Source organism: Rhinoraja longicauda, chromosome 33, assembly GCF_053455715.1.
Source record: "Rhinoraja longicauda isolate Sanriku21f chromosome 33, sRhiLon1.1, whole genome shotgun sequence".
Classification (NCBI taxonomy): Eukaryota; Metazoa; Chordata; class Chondrichthyes; order Rajiformes; family Arhynchobatidae; genus Rhinoraja; species Rhinoraja longicauda.
The window spans coordinates 15,242,948-15,263,785 of NC_135985.1; the positions used below are offsets into that span (position 1 = coordinate 15,242,948).

Here is a 20,838-nt window from a genome sequence, read left to right on the forward strand (position 1 = left end):
TCGGTTGCGATTTGAATTTTTCTTTGGCAATGCAAACTATTATCGTCCATGAAAGTACGCGTTTGAGATAAATACACGTACAGAATGGGCTCAGCTGTTCTACAGTCGGTGCGAAGCTTTCACTCCTTTCTCCTTGGGTGAGTGTTGACGGTTGTCAGTTCCAGTGATGGGTGTTTGTCATCTGAATGCGCAACTTTAACACCATTGGCAGCAGAACTCCTTGGGTGTGTGTGAACGCAGTTACTGTGGTCTGAGACCAATGTACTTTATGAAAGGATAGAAGGAAAGATTAAGTAGTATAATTCAAAAAAATATATGGATGAATATTTGAAGAGACGCGAGATTAAATCAATAGTTGGAGTCACAAGAGCCCGGAGATGCTGGAATCTTGAATAAAAACGAAGTACTGGAAAAACAGCGGACCAGGCAGCGTCTTCAGACTGTCCATATATATATCCCTGCACATGCACTGCCAATTCGCTGAGATTCCCCAACACTTGGTGAAATTCAATAGTTATTTGACAGTATCATTTCATTCCAAAAAGGAAGAAAGATTCTAAGGGGAGTAGGTGGCAACCGTGGCTAACAAGGGAAGTTAGGGATGGAATAAAACTAAAAGAAAAGATGTATCAAAGAGTAGCCGGAAGCCAGAGGATTGGGAAACCTTCATAGGACAACAGAAGGTGACAAAACGGGCAATACGGGCTGAAAAGATGAAGTACGAGGGGAAGCTGGCCAAGAATATAAAGAAGGACAGTAAAAACTTCTTTAGATATGTTAAGAGAAAAAGAGTAGCAAAGTCAAATGTGGGTCCCTTGAAGGCAGACACGGGTGAAATTATTATGGGTAACAAGGAAATGGCAGAAGAGTTGAACAGGTACTTCAGATCTGTCTTCACTAAGGAAGACACAAACAATCTCCCAGATGTACTGGAGGGCAGAGGATCTAGGGGGGTAGAGGAACTGAAATAAATTTTCATTAGGCGAGAAATAGTATTGGGTAGACTAATGGGACTGAAGGATGATAAATCCCCTGGGCCTGATGGTCTGCATCCCAGGGTCCTCAGGGAGGTGGCTCTAGAAATAGTGAACGCATTGGTGATCATTTTCCAATGTTCAATAGATTCAGGATCAGTTCCTGTGGATTGGAGGATAGCTAATGTTATCCCACTTTTCAAGAAAGGAGCAAGAGAGAAAACGGGGAATTACAGACCAGTTAGCCTGACTTTGGTGGTGGGAAAGATGCTGGAGTCAATTATTAAAGAGGTAATAACGGTGTATTTGGATAGCAGTAAAAGAATAAGTCCAAGTCAGCATGAATTTATGAAAGGGAAATCATGCTTGACTAATCTTCTGGAATTTTTTGAGGACGTGACAAGTAAAATGGATGAAGGGGAGCCAGTAGATGTAGTGTATCTAGACTTCCAGAAAGCCTTTGATAAGGTCCCGCACGGGAGATTGGTGACTAAAATTAGAACACATGGTATTGGGGGTAGGGTGTTGACATGGATAGAAAATTGGTTGGCAGACAGGAAGCAAAGAGTAGGAGTAAACGGGTCCTTTTCAGAATGGCAGGCAGTGGCGAGTGGAGTGCCGTAAGGCTCGGTGTTGGGACCGCAACTGTTTACCATATATATTAACGATTTGGAAGAGGGAATTAGAAGCAACACTAGCAAGTTTACGGATGACACAAAGCTGGGTGGCAGTGTAAACTGTGAAGAGGATGTTAGGAGATTGCAGGGTGACCTGGCAGGTTGAGTGAGTGGGCAGATGTGTGGCAGATGCAGTATAATATAGATAAATGTGAGGTTATCCACTTTGGCGGCAGAAACAAGGAGGCAGATTATTATCTCAATGGAGTTAGGTTAGATAAGGGGGAGGTGCAGCGAGACCAGGGTGTCCTTGTACACCAGTCACTGAAAGTTGGCGTGCAGGTACAGCAGGCAGTGAAGAAAGCTAATGGAATGTTGGCCTTCATAACAAGAGGATTTCAGTATAGGAGTAAAGAGGTTCTTCTGCAGTTGTATAGGGCCCTGGTAAGACCACATCTGGAGTATTGTGTACAGTTTTGGTCTCCTAATTTGAGGAAGGACATCCTTGTAATTGAGGCAGTGCAGCATAGGTTCACGAGATTGATCCCTGGGATGGCAGGACTGACACATGAGGAAAGATTGAAAAGACTAGGCTTGTATTCACTGGAGTTTAGAAGGATGAGAGGGGATCTTACAGAAACATATAAAATTATAAAAGGACTGGACAAGCTAGATGCAGGAAACATGTTCCCAATGTTGGGCGAGTCCAGAACCAGGGACCACAGTCTTAGAATAAAGGGGAGGCCATTTAAAACTGAGGTGAGAAAAAACTTTTTCACCCAGAGAGTTGTGAATTTGTGGAATTCTCTGCCACAGAGGACAGTGGAAGCCAAATCAGAATGGATTTAAGAGAGAGTTAGATAGAGCTCTAGGAGCTAGTGGAATCAAGGGATATGGGGAGAAGGCAGGCTCAGGGTATTGATTGGGGACGATCAGCCATGATCACAATGAATGGCGGTGCTGGCTCGAATGGCCTCCTCCTGCACCTATTTTCTATGTTTCTATGACAGTAGACCGAAAGCTTTCAGTACAATGTTGTTATGGGATTGAATATTTGAAAACATCCTATTGTTGGATTAGTAGACCTTTTTATGTCCTCGGTTTGGAGGATTGTGTTTCTATGTGCATGATACTTGTGTCGAGGCTGTGTCATGAACGGGGCAGCATTAACCGATCGCGTACAATATGTGAGATCGTGGCAAGAAATCTTGCTTTCAGGAAACAGTTTGCTATTTTGGCAAATCAGGGCTGTCACCAACCCCACCACAACAATAACTTTTATTTATACAGTATCTTCAATTAAGTAAATTTTCTGAAAGTGATTCAAAGCAATAATTTCAAACATTTGATACTGATAAATATTGAGAAAATAAAGCACAACAAGTAGAGATAGACAACACGAAAATGAGCTATTGACCTACTGAGTCTGCCAATCATTGATCATCCAATTACATCCATCCTACACTAATCCTAATCTATTCCCCCCTCCCATCCATTCCCCTTGATTCCACCCTTCACCTACGTACAATTTACAGTGGCTAGTTAACAGTTTTTTTAATGTGGGAGTAAAACGTAGCAACCTCACACAGTTGTAAAGTATAAGCACCCCGTGGATGAATGTCTTTTAAAGATCATCTTAATTGAACCTATTGTAGCGAGTCTGATAGCGGATGGATGTTGCAGACGAAGTTTATTGCATGGCCCAAAAACTCCTTGACAATCGCAACATTCAAACTGTAGACAACTACCTAACGTCTTACCTAAACGGAGTTCAACACTAGACTGACTATCTCTCCCGCGCTGGCACACCTGATGACCTCACTAGCCAATCCGAGGGTTCAAACTCTCCCAGCCAATCCCTATGTCCCAACATGACCCCCCCTAGAACCCTCGGTACCGTACCTCACGGGCGCCCGGACCGCCCGACCTGAACGCGTACGGAGAGAGGAGGCCGGTACCACCAGCGACGAAGGAGGCGGGGAGGGCCCCGCTGGTGGAGGGGGAGGGAGGGGGAGGCGATGGGGGCGCGGCTGGAGGGGGCAGAGTAAACACAGCCGTGGGTAGCGGAGGCCCGAGCGGTCGGAGAAGAGATGCAGCTGGGGAACCAGGTGGGCCGGCCAGAGGTCGGCCCCGGCGAGGAGGTTGGGCCACCAGCACGGGACGGTCCTGGTCCAAGTGGGCCGGTTTCAGCCTGGAGACAGAGACGAGTTCCCGTCGGGTGCCCACTTGTAAAGTGAAGGTGACCGTCCCCCTTTTCAGCACCTGGAACGGGCCCTGGTAGACCGGCTGCAGAGGGGGGCGGTGAGAATCCCGCCGGAGGAAAACGAACTCGCAGTCCTGCAAGTCCGCCGGTACGTGCACTGCGGTACTCCCGTGACTGGAGGCCGGGACTGGGGCCAGGGAACCTATCCGAGCCCGGAGAGAAGCCAAAACTGACGGGACGGACGACGGCAGGGGGGAGGATAAGGGAAGAATGTCACCCGGCACCCACAGGGGCGAGCCGTAGACGAGTTCCGCCGAGGAAGTACCCAGATCAGACTTAGGGACCGTGCGAATGCCGAGGAGGACCCAAGGCAGCTGGTCGGCCCAGTCAGGGCCGGTCAGGCGGGCTCAGAGGGACGCCTTCAGCTGTCGGTGGAAGCGCTCTACCATCCCGTTAGCTTGGGGATGATAGGCGGTGGTCTGCTGCAAGCGGGACCCATACAGCTGCGCAAGCGGGGCCCTGAGGTACGAGGTGAACTGGGCGCCCCGGTCGGTAGTGATGATGGCCGGGACGCATAAACGGGCAACCCAATGTAAAGCCAGGGCCCGTGCACAGGAGGCCGCCGAGGTGTCCGACAACAGAAAAGCCTCCGGCCAACGAGTAAAACGGTCGACCGCCATCAGGAGATGAGTGTAGCCCCTAGAGTAGGGCAAAGGACCAACCAAATCCACGTGAATGTGGAAAAAACGGACGGGCGGAACCACGAAATTCTGGTACGGGGGCTGGACGTGGCGGTGGACCTTGGAGGTCTGGCACGGGACGCAGGCGCGGGCCCAGGCGGCCACCTGCTTCCGCAGGCCGTGCCAGACAAATCGGGCGGCCACCATGGCCAAGGTCGCCCGAATGGACGGGTGTGCCAGGCCATGAATGGCCTCAAAAACCTTACTCCGCAGGGCGGTTGGCACAACCCGGCGAGGGCGGGGAAGGGAAACGTCGCACCAAAGTGTGGTACCTGTGGGGCCGCACGCTACCTGGGCCAACCGCAACCCTGAGGCGGTGGAGACGTACGCTGAGGCAATTCCTTCCAGGCGCTGAGCCTCCGCCAGCTCCTGGAAATCCACCTCGCCCCCCCCACCGCAGCAACAGAGGAATTGGCCGGCCGGGACAGGGCGTCAGCAACGGCGTTGAGCCTACCCGCGATGTGGCGAACATCTGTGGTGAACTCCGAAATGAGGGTGAGGTGCCGTTGCTGGCGGGCCGACCACGGATCAGAAACCTCAGAAAAAGCAAACGTGAGGGATTTGTGATCCGTGTAGGCAACAAAAGAGCGTCCCTCCAAAAAATACCGGAAATGGCGAACAGCTAAATAGAAGGCCAGGAGCTCCCTGTCGAAGGCACTGTATTTCAGCTCAGGTCGAGTGAGTTGCCGGCTGAAAAATGCCAGAGGCTGCCAGTGGCCATTGGACCTGTTGCTCTACCGCCACCCACCGCCACGTCTGAGGCATCCACCGTCAGGGCCGTGGGGGCAGAGGAGCGGGGGTGCACGAGCATGGTGGCGTTGGCGAGGGCCAGCTTAACCGCGTCAAAAGCCGCCTCGGCCGCTGTGGACCAGACCAACTCAGCGGGGTTACCCGCGAGGCATTGAAAAAGGGGGCGCATGATCCGAGCTGCCGCAGGCACGAACCGGTGATAAAAATTCACCATGCCCACGAATTCCTGCAAGCCCTTGACGGTGGTAGGGCGGGGAAAAGAGTGGACGGCGTCCACCTTAGCGGGTAAAGGAGTGGCACCGGCCGGTGTGACCCGGTGACCCAGGAAATCCACCGCGGACAGGCCGAACTGGCATTTGGACGGGTGGAGGATCAGGCCGTGATCTTGCAGCCTCTGGAACACCGTGCAAAGGTGGACCAGGTGCTCTGGGGCCGAACGACTAGCAACCAGAATGTCATCGAGATAAATAAACACAAAAGACAATCCGCGACCCACATGATCCACGAGACGCTGGAATGCCTGAGCCGCGTTTTTGAGACCGAATGGCATGCGCAACCACTCAAATAACACGAACGGAGTAATCGTAGCCGTCTTGGGAATGTCCGGTGGGTGGACAGGGATCTGATGATATCCCCGCACCAAATCGATCTTTGAGGAAACCGTAGCGCCCTCGAGGCTGGCTGAGAAGTCCTGTATGTGAGGGATCGGATAGCGGTCAGGCCGGGTGGCAGCGTTAAGACACCGGTAATCCCCACATGGTCTCCACCCCCCAGATGCTTTAGAGACCAGATGCAAGGGGGAGGCCCACGGTCTGTCTGAAGGCCGAACAATCCCCAGTCGTTCCAAATTCAGGAACTCCTCCCGGGCCATGGCCAGCTTGTCGGGAGGTAGGCGCCACGCCCGGGCGAATATAGGCGGCCCCTTGGTAGGGATGAAGTGGACGACACCGTGCTTAGCGGAAGGGGCATCAAACCGCTGTACGAGGAGCTGCGGGAAGTCGGCGAGGACCGCAGCGAACTGACCGGGAGCCGTGGTGATGGCCTGGATCGACGGGCAGGGTGGGGTGGAAGGTGGAGGAGTAGCAGGCTCCATACTGCTAGCCGAGGGTTGTAGGCCCTTCCTGCGGACGTCTGCGACCAACGAAAAAGCCCAGAGGAAATCCACGCCCAGAATGGCCTGGCCCACGTCGGCAACGATGAAATCCCAATGGTAGGTCTCGGACCCGAAGGACAGGGACATGGCCCTCTTGCCGTAGGTGCGGATGGGACTGCCGTTGACCGCAATGAGGGACGGACCCTTCCTACCTGCTCGAACTTCACAGCCGTAGGGAGGCATGATGCTAACGACCGCTCCCGTATCGACCAGAAAAACGGTGGCGGTACCTCGATCTGTGGCGTAGAGGCGGCGGTTGCGGCCGATCGAGACTGCCTCTATATTCGATCGGCCGAGGCATTTCCCGGAAAGGAACACGGAGCCCTGCAATTTCGGGCTTCACTGCCCCACCGCTTGTGGAAAAAACACCAGCCGCGCCTGTGCGGCTCTGTTGCTTGGGCCCGCTGCAAAATGGCGGGCGCTGCAGCCCCGTCTTGGCGGGCTGTCTGTAAAATGGCGGCCGGTTGCTGCTTGGCCTCGAAACCCGATTTACCGAGTCATCTCGTGTGGAGCCCTCCGTAACGAGCGCGTCGGCTTTCTCTGCGAACGCTACCGGGTCTTCGAAAGAGACGTCCGCCAACACTAACCTGACGTCCCGGGGCAATTTCTCCCGGAATGCCGCTTCAAACATCATGCAAGGCTGGTGGTCGCCGATCAAGGTTAGCATCTCTGTCATCAGGACAGACGGTAGCCGATCCCCTAGCTCCGGTAAATGTAGGAGCTTCAGGGCCCGCTGGTTTTGGCTAAAGCCAAAGGTCCTCAGCAGGAGCTTCTTGAGCCCTTCGTATTTCTCGGTTTGGGGAGGGTTGGTCAAGTACCGTCCCACCCGCGCGGCCACCTCGGGCGGTAGACAGCTTACCAGATGGTGGAACTTCTCTTGGTCCTCCGCAACTTTCTTGAGGTGGAACTGGGGCTCTGCCTGCACGAACCACAGGTGCGGTTGATGGGCCCAGAACGGGGGTAGGTGAACGCCGCCCGCGTTCGGCTGCCCACTGTTCGACCCTACCTGCGACATGCTCTTGTGATCGTTGATCACGTCGGGGTCACCAATGTAGCGAGTCTGATAACGGATGGATGTTACAGACGAAGTTTATTGCATGGCCCAAAAACTCCGTGACAATCGCAACATTCAAACTGTAGACAACTACCTAACGTCTTACCTAAACGGAGTTCAACGCTAGACTGACTATCTCTCCCGCGCTGGCACACCTGGTGACCTCGCTAGCCAATCCGAGGGTTCGAACTCTCCCAGCCAATCCCTATGTCCCTACACTATGTAGATTTAGACCTGAGGACTTTGGTAGCTAAAGTTAGCTCAGAATTAAGATTGAGGGTGGAGCTCAGCACTGAAATCATTGAGATGTAGAAACAAAACAAGGAACTGCAGATGCTCAATTACACATAGAAAACAAGTTCCCAAAAAAAAGAGAAGAAAGAAAGACAAAGTACTGGAGTAACTCAGCTGACTTAAGTAACTCATTTTGAGTTGGAACTGCTCTTCAGATTTATGGGATGATGGGGGTGGAGAAAGAGCAGGACAATACCTGGCAGGTTATAAGTTAATACAGGTGAGGAGGGGTTTTTGATAGGCAGATGGTTGGACAATGTCCAGAGCTGAAAATTCAAAACGATTGAAGAGTTGCAAATTGTGAAGCTAGAGGAAGGAATAGAAGAGGAGAAATACCGTTCACCAATATCAACCCATTAGATGTCAGGCTTTGTCCTGCCCCTCATTTCAGCAGCGATGCTGCCTGACTCGCTGAGTTACTCCAGCACTTTATTTCTCTTTTTTAATGAAATCTTTGAGGTATTTGAAAACAAGGATGAGAATTTTAAAGTGAAATATTTATTTCTAGCTGCAAACACATCATTTAGAGAACATCCTGGTTTCCCCATTGAAGTGAAAGAAGGGAAGGTGGGTTGTTTGTAGGTTAGTTACTTTAAATTGGACAAATCAATGTTCAATCTGTTAGGTTGTAAGCCACCCAAGCAGTTTGCGTGTAGCCTCACTCTGGCAATGGAGAAGCCCAATTAACATCCCTTCACCACCTAAACCACCCCCTTCCCAGGTATTTTCCATGCAACTGCAAAAGAAGTAACGCCATATACCTCCTCCCTCACATCCATTCAGGGATGAGGTATATCCTCCCTTATCTCATTCTCTACCCTTATACTCCTTGTCTTTTCCTTTGTGACTTTTGTTCAACTATCTGCCATCAGAAAGCGCTCTCCTCATCTGTATCCACTTTTTACTTGCCAGACTTTGTCCTGCCCCCAACTTTCTTCCAGCTTGCTCCCCTCAAATCAGTCTGAAGAATGGTCCCAACACTCCCTCTCCCCCCCCCTTTAATCTGAAGAAGGGTCACTACACCACCAATGTTGGTGTCACCCTCAAACTTACTATCCATTCCCATTCAAATTGTTAATATAAATAGTGAACACCAGTGGACCCAGCACCAACCCTTGTGGCACACCACTGGTTACAACCCTCTAGTCCGAAACACAATTATTTACAACCACCCCTCTTGCCTTCAAGCCACTTTTGTATCCAATTGGTTAGCGCGCTGGATCCTATGTAATTTAATCTTTCAAATCATCATACTATTAGGTATTTGTTAAAGGCCTTGTTGAAGTCCATGTCGACAACATCTACCGCTCTCCCTCATCAATCTTGGTCACCTCTTTGGAGGCACGATTTCCCATACACAAAGCCATGCTGACTACCCCTACTCAGTCTATGCCTCTCAAATATGTAATTCACAATATAGCAATGCATTTGCTGTTTGATTTGCTTCATGACATGAGTACTAGTCCAGATTTGCCCCGTGACAACAGGGTGGAATTAATGCTAATCCATATAATAGCGCCAACAACAAAATGAAAGATAAAATCTACAGATCTCTCATTGATCAACCTGTTCAGGTGCTTATCAGAATCCTGACAAGACAGAAATATAGAAAAGAGGTGCAGGAGTAGGCCATTTGGCCCTTCAAGCTAGCACCGCCATTCAAAATGATCATAGCTGTTCATCCCAGGCATGTGAATTTTCCAAGTTTCTGCGAATTTCCACATGGTTTCTGCGTTTTTCACTTTGCGAAATAAACGGAGAAATTGGATTGAAAAAAATTAATTAAAAAAATAAACGATGTATAGACTTGTAATGAACACTAGGGTTCCGCTAGAGGTCGCTTGGGGGTTCCACGAGAAATCGCCCCCGCGCGCCCTGGAAGTCTCCCCGGAAATGTGGCACCTAGGCTGGGCAAGGCAGCCAATCTCGACCTCATCGGGACTTTCATGGCCAATTTGTCAATTCGGCCGCTAGAGGTCACTAGGGGTTCGGCGAGAAATACCCCTGCGCACCCTGGAAGTCTCCCCGGAAATGTGGCACCTAGGCTGGGCAAGGCAGCCAATCTTGACCTCATCGGGACTGCCACGGCCGATCGGTGGATTGAATTAGCAACCTGCGGCCGGGGCTCTGGAACTCCAGCCCAGCTGGAGCCAGCAAATCTATCCCCATAGCTAACTTCCTTGGCCTGCTGGATAAACCAGCAAAGCTCTGGAACCAAGAATGCCAGAAAATCAGTGGTGGAACTGTGATGAATAAATATTAAATTTAAGTGGAAGATTATATAACTAAATTAATTAAGACAGGGTTAAATTATAAAACACAGCAGAAAAGCCAATTACTACCTTTTTGGGCTGATAATCAATTAATTACTTCAAAATGTTATTAGTGTACAGTGACATATTCACATTATTTTGTAATATCTGTTTTTTCTTTGAAATGCACTAAAAGAGGCTTGAAACTGGTAATTTTGTGTGTACATTTTCAAAATTTTCCAATTTTTTGACCCCCGTTGGATGCCTCGCACAAGCACTCGGCTCTTTTCCTCACTCACATGCCTGTCATCCAGATTCAGTACCCCGTGCCTGCTTTCTCCCCATATCCCTGGATTTCATTTGCCCTAAGAGCTATATCCAACTCTCTCTTGAATACATCCAGTGAATTGGCCTCCACTGCCTTCTGTGGCAGAGAATTTCACAGATTCACAACTCTCTGGGTGAAAAAGCTTTTTCTCATCTCAGTCCTAAATGGCCTACATTATAACACTATATCTTTCTATAAGATCTCCTCTCATCCTTCTACATTCCAGTGACTATAAGCCCAGTCGATCCATTCTTTCATCGTATGTCAGTCCTGCCATCCTGGGAATTAACCTGGTGAACCTACACTACTCCCTTAATAGCACGAATGTCCTTTCTCAAAACTCGGAGACCAAAACTGCACACAATACTCCAGGTGCGGTCTCACCAGGGCCCTGTTAAACTGCAGTAGGACCTCCTTGCTCCTATACTCAAATCCTCTCATTATGAAGGCATAACATCTGTGCTACTGGCTCATTGGAAGCAAAGCAAAGTTGTTTGACGGACTCTAATTTTTAAGAGCAAGTTGATCAGCATGGAAAACATTGCAGGGAAGTGCTTTATATTTAACTAGTGCAATAAGCAACATAAGGATATTATATAATGTTGCTAGTCAATTGTGTTGAAATACCTAAGGAAATGTTGTATGGTGCTCTCACCTGGGCTGTGCTTGGCTTCCATTTTTTAAAGATTCTTAATGTTATTTACATACATTTTTTAAGTAGTTTGTTATTTTGGATACATGTTTTATTTTCTTCTGTCTCCATATTTCTTTATTCTAGAAATGTGAGTTACATTTTCATTTTAGAACGGCAAGAACTTCTCCTGTAAAACAATATAAACAAAACTTAGCACCCATACAGTATGTACAAACATAGCTGCAGTCTGATTTTGTCTTTCAGTTTAATATTTTTTCCTCTCAGGCTTTGTGACCAAGAAAAGAAAGGAACACTAAAGGACCCTGTGCTTTTTGAGGTAATCTGTCTAAAAAGCTACTTTCTTTGTGCCTTTCTTCCATTGAACACCTCCCTAGAATTGCAGTCCCTGGTCACATTTTTTACTGCATGTTGAGAATATTCCATAATGCTTTATATTCCCAGTCCTGCACTTTCTCTTGATGATAATTTTCAGCCACTGCTGTTTCTCATAGACATACTGCTGCTTGATGATTTAATATGTGGAAGTTGGTTCAGCTTCAGCATGTAATGATACTCATTTCAAACTTCATTTCCTCTCTTGGATCGTATGAGCTGTCAGATTACTTTGGAAATGGAATGATAACCACAATTTTAAAAAAATCTAACCTTGACCATTCTTCTTAAAGTACGAGTTTAAATGTGATGAGCATTCTTGAAATTGTCAGTTCTTGAAATAAGCAGTTCATAATAGACTGAAGCCTAAAATATTTAGCAAAAGAGTCAGTGCTATGTATCTTGCCATTCTGGAAAGAAGGAAGATAATAAACAGCGAACTCTCGGCCATTTGTCTGAACAGCTGGTAAGTGTTCATAGCAGGGTCATGTTCATAGCAGAATAGAATTGGTGGTGTCCATGTGGATTTATGATAAACTTGTTCAAAGTAATCTGGAGAATGTGGAAAAGTGGAGTTTCAAAAAGCATTTAATAACCAGCCAAATAAAAGTTACAAGAGAAATCCACACGATTGATTACTGCCATGGAATCCATAGGAAGACCAGTTTGTTCACAAGTTGAAATGTTTTACTGTCAATGTTATGTTCTGTAACAAAAGTGGTACTGCAGTGGTTAAAAAAAAAACACCAGCAAGAACATCTGTAACGATATGTCATTTTTCTTTATACAGAAAATATAGTAACACAATTAGGTAGAAAACCATAATAATAGAGTGTATTACCAATTTTCCATAAATCCTGTTTCTGGCCTGCATATTGGAAAGGACATTTCTTGACTGATGAATGGATACGTAGTTAAATGCTGGGGGTCATTTGGAGTTTTTCAGAAGATTGCAGCTTTGTGTGTATGAAATCATGTCTAAAAATGTGATTGAATTTTTCGAAGAGGTGACCAAGAGGATTGATGAGGGCAGGGCATTATATATTGTCTACATGGACTTTAGCACGGCCTTTTGACAACTTCTCACATGGTATTTTGGTCTGCATGGTTAGATTTGAGATAGTGCAGCTTGCAGAGCTGTTGCCTCATAGCGACAGAAACCTAGGATCAATCATGACGTTATGTTCTGTCTGTGTGGAGTTTGCTTGTTCTCCCTGTGACCATGTGTGTTTCCTCTGAGTGCTCTGGTTTCCTCTCACATCCCAAAGACCTGCAGGTTTATAGGTTAAGTGGCCTACGTAAAATTGTCCCTAATGTTTTGGAAGTGGATGAGAAAGTGGGATAACAGAACTAGTGTGAATGGGGGAATTGATAGTCAGCATGGGCTTGGTGGGCCAAAGATCCTGTTTCCATGCTGTATTTCTAATGTTGAATGGCAAACCAAGCTCAAAGGGCCGACGTCTGCTATTTCTCATGATTTGCCGGGACCTCAGTATATTGTGCTTCCATATTTTGAAAATTCTTGGGTATGCCTACGGAAATAATTTGTGTATAGTACATGAATAGCATTTTTATATTTTAATTTGTTGGGTCACAGCTAAAACAGTAGATAATTCTTTTCTTAAGACTTCCTATTCTTGAGGACGTACATTTCCTTCAAAACACCTATAGTTTTTCTTACCAGGCTTGAGTTCACACAAGTGGGATCTGCCTTTATTAAACATTTCTCAAATTTACCTAGGCAGCATTGTAAGTTGTGGTTGAAATAAAGATCACATCATTGCCGAGAATTATCCATGCACATCTCCTGATCTACAACTCAGTGACACATCAAATTAATACCAACACGGTACTCTTTGTACTCTTTATCTTACCCCCACTACACCCACCAATATCATTATTATGTTTTCAATTGTTTATGTGGTAGATTAGATCTTTATCATCTTTATTTGTGTTTTCTACTTTATAACTGTGACTACAGGTTTTAAGTAATTTATGGTTATAAAGTGCTTTGGGATGTTCAAAATTGGTGCAAGATTTATTCCTCTTTATTTATCTTACAGGATGATGTCCAAGTATACATTGTAGATGAAGTGAATAAAAGTCCCTTGCATGCATTCTGGAAGGAGAATGCATCGGTGTTCATAGCAGAAATGGCAGTAAGTATATAAATTATAATTCTATCTTAAATTGCTCAAGCTTACTGAAAGATGTTTCCAACAACATAATTTGAGGCTAATATACTAAATGGTGAATTAAGTCTGAACACGAAAGCAAGACTTTATTTTGTGACTTTGTGCTTTGACTTCTTGTCACTCCAAGTTAAAGGATGTGGACTTTTCCAAATTGCCACATGTCAAAATCATAACAGCAGTAAACTGCATAATGACTATCTATCCATAACCTTTTATATTAATTTTCTGTATTTACTGTTGATTTTTTCTGCCATTCAGGCATAATGCTTTCTATTACTGATCCTTGTCATCTTTCTGATTGAAGTGCTGGTTTATTCAAATTTGATCTTTTTGAGAACAGTGAAAAAACTTTTTGTTTTCATTATGATTCATTCTGACTATTCGTGGGGAGAAATCAAATCACAATATGTATTTACAAACACTTTTTTAAAGAACTTACACATTTTAAAATCCAAGAGAGGGTAGACACAAAATGCCAGAGTAACTCAGCAGGACAGGCAGCATCTCTGGAGAGAAGGAATGGGTGGTGTTTCGGGTCGAGACCCTTCTTCAGACTCTTCAGACCCTTCGATTTAAACCCCAGCATCTGCAGTTCTTTCCTACACATTAAAATCCAAGAGATTCTTTCATGTTTAGTTTCCATGCATTTAAAATTTGTATTGTGTGTTGATTAATGGACCATATCCATTGTGTGATATAGATCCTTAGAAAATCCCAAACTTAATTATGAGCTGTAAGATCAATTGTTGGGGAAAACTGGGACAGTAGAATTTGACCCAGTTTTAAGCTTTATTCGAGAGTTTAAAAAATGTGTTACAAGTTGTGGTAGCTGTCTGGAAACTGCATTTGAATTGGGCTAGGCCCTGATTTGTGCCCGACAGTTGATTATCTGCAATACTTGATATTTCTGATCACACTTGATGAATTAGTTTGGAAATGTTAAGTCTTTAGATAAAGCAGTGCTTCAAATGTACAATGCTTTTGTGATATGCAGACAGCGGAGCTACAAGTTTTTATTTTCTTCAGTTGCTTGGGCTGACTACAGATTCCCTTTTTCCCCATAGTCACCTAAAGTGAATGAAGACTACTTGGACGACACTTTTAATAATGAAACCAGGAAGGTATCATCTAGCAAGTTAGAGGATGTGGGTCCATTGCCTCTATCGGTCATGAAAGCAAGGTAAAAGCAAATTAATGGCAGTTTCATATACACCATACATTGAATCTTGGTCACTTGCTTTGCACAGTTTGGAGAAATGCTGTTCATTTCTCAGATTCACATTGAAAATGATATAATTCTTCAATTCGGAAGGCTTTCTTGCTGAATTGTATTATTCATGGTAATTAACCCATCTTTTATCTTTGGAATGATTGTAATTCTTGGCACTCAAACAGGGAACTGTATGCATGCTATGAAATATAAGCATAATAGAGTTGTGATTCGTGATTCCCTCTGTCAGGTGATGACAATTAATTTGTATGTGATGATTTAAGTAAAACTGATCAATGGGCAAGGCCATATCAAAGGTGGATAATTTGATCATTGATAGATGGTGCTGATCATATTGAAGGTTAATAGTAAAAAGATAATTGGAAGTTTTATTGGAATTAAAATGTTAGTAGTTTTCTGTGAAAATTGGTTTGTAGGAATAATTTGTCGGAATAGATCGCCTTTGTTTTTGTGGTTGACACAGAAATTTTCCTTAATAGTGCCTGTCACGTACAAAATATTAATATCTGTAGTTAGGGCAAGGGCTAGGTATTAGCCTAATAATTTAATCTTCAAGCAGTCTAACTTCATTTGCTCAAAATCATAATAACGGGTAAGCAAGGGACGAATAGGGCAAATAAAGTTATTGAAAGTGGCAGACGTACTCAGATTGAAACTCAACTGTATAAAGAAAATGCTATATTGGTGTTGGTGTATTATTGTCATGTGTACTGAGATACAGTGAAACATTTTGTTTTGCATCCTACCCGTCTAATCATACCATACATGGGTCCAATCAAGCCAAATACAAGTACAATAGGTAGTGCAAAGAGAAAAATAACCAGAGTGCAGAACATGGCGCTACAATGTTATTGCAACAGAGAGAGTACAATTTTTATTTTAAAGTGCAAAGTCCGCAATGAGGTAGGTTGGAAGTTCGGGCCTAATCCCTTGGCTATTTTGTACAAATTCCGTAGTCTTGCTGGACTTTTGGGAAGCTGTGCCTGGTGTAAGCAGAAATTGAAGATTCAGGATTGAAGCAACCCCTGCAAAATAGTCTGGCTGTTTCAAAATACTTTAAAACAAAATGAAAATGATTAAAGATCGCAGAGGTCATTAGTAATCAAAATATCAGTGACTATGACACAAAAAGAAGACGCATTGTTTTGGAATAATTCAGAGGATCAGGCAGTATCTCTACCAAACGGGGATAGATGTTTGGCAGATGGTTTTGTCAAAGGCTAGAGATAAAAAGTGTGAGATAAGGATAAGCCAGATTGGAAGTTTCTTGAAGCTAGTACCTATGACACGCTTGACTTAAATCCCAGTTCACTTCTTGTATTAGTTTCTCATCTACAATGTTTAGCTATTTCCTTTTCCTCTTCACAGACAATTAGTTTCCTGGTACACCCTGGCCCATAATCCGCACATGTCACAGATGACCAGCTGCAGCGTGCCCACTACATTTCCTTCACTGTGGGTTAGATGTGATGCCTCTGACTCTGAAGGCACTGTTTGGTTTGGAGCGGAACCCGTTAAAACTGGGAAAGAGATTGCGTCAATGATTTTCCACATAGTCACATGCTCTGGTGAGATGTCATGATAGCCCTTTTTTAAATAATTGCATTAAATGTTAGCTAAGTCAGTGTACTAGGAGGTGTAATTGTAGGCTAACAAGTTAAAATCAATACGTTCCATTCAAATATAGGTTGAATACACAACATAAAAATGCAACCACTAGAAGAATAGAAGAGAATAAGTGCAGTTAGTTTTCTGGTACAGCCTGGCCCATAATCTGCCCATGTCACAGATGACAAGCTGCAACGTGCCTACTATATTTCCTCTACTGTGGGTGAGGTGTGATGGCTCTGACACTGAAGGTAGTTTGAGCTGAAACTATTAAAGCCTGGAAAGAGGTTATGCCAATGATTTTTCATATTGTCACGTGCGCCAGTGAGATGTCATGATAGCCCTTTTTAAAATAATTGGCCCTTCAAGCCTGCCCCACCATTCAATATGATCCTGGCTGACCAATCCTTGACCTAACTTTCTTATCTGTGTCCAGATCCCTCAATCTTTCTAAAATGTATCTACCTGCACTAAAAAATATTTCTAATGAGTAACTCATCAACTCTTTGGGGCAGAGAATTCCAAAGAGTCACCAGTCTTTTCGAGAAATTTGCATATATCATGGTTTTAAATGACTGTCCCCCTTATCTTTAAACTATACCCCTCATTCAACAAGGAAAAACATCTCAACCCTTTACCCTGTCCTGCCCCTTTAGGATTTTATAAATTTCAATAAGATCACAGCTCCACAAACTCCATGGAGTACGGATCTCATCTGCTTAGCCTCTTGATAAGGCAATCCTCTCAACCCTGGAATTAGCTTGCTTGAATCTCTTTTGAATTACCACAGATGCTGCAATATTCTTTCTTCCCACATCAACACACACACTACGCCAATTGCCTCTTAATCTTCAGTTAACATTCACCATAGCATTACATTTGATCTTGGTGAGTAGAGAATTAGACGTCAAGGCAGTGAAGGAAGCCATTTGGCCCATAATTTAATATATAGTATATAAAACTTAATGGAATAGTTTGGTGGTAAATTTAACTATAAAAACTATTAAATATAGTTTATTTTGTCAACAGATTAGATTGTGAAATTATCATAAATATGCTGATTCTTTTAATCTTTGTTTATAGTGAATGCACAAAGACCATTTTGAGTTTGACTGTAATTCCTCATTCTTTTAGGACCAATTGTTGACAAAAACAGTTTCACAACCTTAGAAAGTTTGAAAACTACACACAAGGACAGACATCTTTGTTCTGCTGTAGGTATTCTTGCTCCTTCTTCAGTTATAAATGACTTTGATAAAGCTTCAAATTTTAAAATATGTTAAAGATGTTGAAAATATTGAGAAGGCCTCTGGTTTTGTTAAACTCTTTTGAATTTTAATCAAGATTATGTACATGATTCCTTGGTCTGGTTGCTTGGATCCACTGCTCCTACTGTAATCATAAATTGAGGTCATTAACCTGAAACACTAGCTCTTTATCCCTCCCTACATATGCAGCTGACCTCTTCAGCTTTCCAGAATTTTCTGGGTTTTTTTAATTCTTATTTCCGGAGTCTAGTATTTTACCATTATTGATTAAATTTTGTATAGATTTTTTTTTAACAGTTTAGGTGTGTGCAAACATATATTTAGATGTTGTAGTGATTTATAAATTACATTACTGTCACAAACTCAGGATGCGCCAGAGTTTTTTATGGTCAATTAAATCATTGTTACAGTTCAGTGATAGTTGGATTGTGGAAAACTGAGCAGCTAATATGCACGCAGAATGCTGTCTCGATCTACAATATTTCTGTGTGAAAAATGACTGTCGAACATCAGTGACCCATAGACTCACAGACCTAAACAGCACAGAAATAGGCCCTTTAACGCATTTTGTCCATGCTGCCCAAGTTGCCTAACCAAGTTAGTCCCATTATCCCATATTCCTTTCCTATCCATGTACCTGTCTAAGTACTTTTTATATGCAATGTCTTCCCCACCTCTACACTTCCTCCTCATCTGTACACACCAAGGCTCTGTGTGAAAAAGTTGCTCCTTAAAAGTCACCTTAAACCTATACCTAGTTTTAGACTCACCTACACTAAGGAGATAAAGACTGTGGCGAGTCAACTTATATATGTTCCTATAAGAAAATAACTGCAGATGCTGGTACAAATCGAAGGTATTTATTCACAAAATGCTGGAGTAACTCAGCAGGTCAGGCAGCATCTCAGGAGAGAAGGACTGGGTGACGTTTCGGGTCGAGACCCTTCTTCAGACTGATGTCAGGGGGGCGGGACAAAGGAAGGATATAGGTGGAGACAGGAAGATAGAGGGAGATCTGGGAAGGAGGAGGGGAAGAGAGGGACAGAGGAACTATCTAAAGTTGGAGAAGTCGATGTTCATACCACTGGGCTGCAAGCTGCCCAGGCAAAATATGAGGTGCTGTTCCTCCAATTTCCAGTGATGTTCCTCATAATGTTATATAGCTTTGTAAGGTCTCCAGCTAGTCTCTGATGCTGCAAGGAAAAAGATCCAACCTATACAGATTTGCTTTATGCGGCCTTGCCAATGTCCAGTTCAGTTAAAACGTAACATCCCAACTCTACACAAAGCCCTGACCAATGTGCCAAACCCCGAAGCATGCCAAATGCCGCTTTTATTTACCTGAATTAAACTCCATCTGCCATTCTTTGGCTCAGTTGATCAGGATTAGGATCTTATTGTAATCATAGAGCACCTTGTCTGCCCACTACACTGCCAATTTTAGTGTCAGGCATAAATTTACCAGCTATGGCAAATACATTCCCATCCAAGTTATTAATATTAATAAAGAGCAACAGTGGACCCAGTACTGATCCTTGTGCACCACTTGTTACCGTCTGAAAAACAGTAATCTGATACCACCCTCTGTTTCCTACCATCAAGCCATTTTTGTATCCAACTAGTTATATTCCCCTGGGTCCCATGCAATCTAATCTTCCAGAAGCAATACATTGTCAAGTATCTTGTTATCTATAAATAGCTTTGTAATTTGCTGAGGTTGCGACAGATACGATTTGACTGAAAATTATTTTTTTAATGAACTAATATTTCAGTACCCAGAGTTATGGTTTATTGTCATGATGCAGATATCGACCAAAGGCTATGCACACTATGATTTGTTTGGTGCCTCCAGTTTGGAGAATACAATCATGGATTCACAGAGTAATATTATGGTGGATTTCGTTTGGAACAACGTGGATAAAATCCTAGAAGCTCCCCCACTTACATCGGTTGCCACCCTGGTAAGCAAATGTGTATTATTAAAGTATTAATTTGGTACAATATAAAATTAAATTAATTAATAAGGTTATCACAAATGGCATGAGAATGAGTGGGTGAGGGAGAGAAACCATTTACAGTATTTTGCATTTGGGAGGTTCTATCCCTTTTCCGCGCTTTTAATTTAATGCTTTGCTGTGGATGCCCAATTGCTGATTCTGCCACATCTGTAGTGCAAAGTATTCAGCCATTAGGGAATTGTTTATCATGACAATGAACTTCAATTTTGCTCTGTGTACTGCTGCGGAGCATCGGCTTTTCAGTGTAGAATACATACACTGCTCTCTTACACTCATTCTCATTATGCCTGGCTAAATATTAGCTGGTCTATTTTAGGGTAGCCAAAAATTTGTTCTTGGAGAATAGCTTTCAAGTTGGATCTGAAGATTGTTGAGGAGATATCCATATGCATGACGGGCAAGTGCTGGCCATATGCACCAATGTCTGATTGTGCACAATTTAGTTTGGCATTTCATGTACAAATATCTGCCTTGCACTTGTACCTGCATAGAGGCAGATCTCCAGATCACATAAAGGTTCGTTCATGAGACTTTCCATAAACTGATTTTTACATTATACGGAAACAAACAATTTCAATGTAGGCTGATTAATATGAACATTTATTTATTGTTAAAATAATCCAGAATCGGAATATCACACATCCAGCGACTTTTGGATGGCCTTAAAGTATCATTGTTTGATAAAGCATATTACAAATGCCAATAGCGAGATTGCCTTGTCAATTTCCAAATCAAATCTCCTTAGTGGCCTCCAGTTTTGAACCTCAGCTTAGTTTTAAAAGACAACTAGTGTCTGTTTAATTACAGTGGGGAACTTGTATATGAACAGATGTTTTGTTTTGAAGACTTTTGATTTTAAATTAACTAGCTGCTCCTCTGTTCATAACTCCTGAAGATTTTTGCATTGCTCTAACCAGCTTTCCTTCTTGAAAAATTCTTGAAACATTTATGAGAGAATTTGCATTAAGTCGTCTTCCATAGCCCTGGGAGACTTTGTGCTGAAATAAAATGTTGACGATAGGTTTGTGACCTGCTTCAGCTTTAGTTCAATTCTGATATTACTGGGCTACTGGGTATATGTCTGGAAGGTAAGTTTAACTCATTTCCTTTTTCTCCCCATCTTCCT

General features: G+C 43.9%; 1 protein-coding gene across 2 annotated transcripts in view; it reads left to right on the forward strand.

Moving 5' to 3' along the window:
- The first annotated feature begins 10 nt into the window (after positions 1-10).
- Positions 11-20,838, forward strand: part of zwilch (zwilch kinetochore protein) — a 53,109-nt gene continuing 32,281 nt past the window's right edge. The window contains exons 1-7 of one of the 2 annotated variants that reach the window (XM_078427072.1): positions 11-137; positions 11,285-11,336; positions 13,456-13,551; positions 14,652-14,767; positions 16,187-16,386; positions 17,561-17,640; positions 19,500-19,655. In XM_078427072.1, coding sequence (XP_078283198.1) covers positions 85-137; positions 11,285-11,336; positions 13,456-13,551; positions 14,652-14,767; positions 16,187-16,386; positions 17,561-17,640; positions 19,500-19,655 — 753 coding nt within the window. In that variant the 5' untranslated portion in view covers positions 11-84. The remainder of the gene's footprint in view (positions 138-11,284; positions 11,337-13,455; positions 13,552-14,651; positions 14,768-16,186; positions 16,387-17,560; positions 17,641-19,499; positions 19,656-20,838) is intronic. The other variant, XM_078427073.1, reaches the window with a different exon arrangement.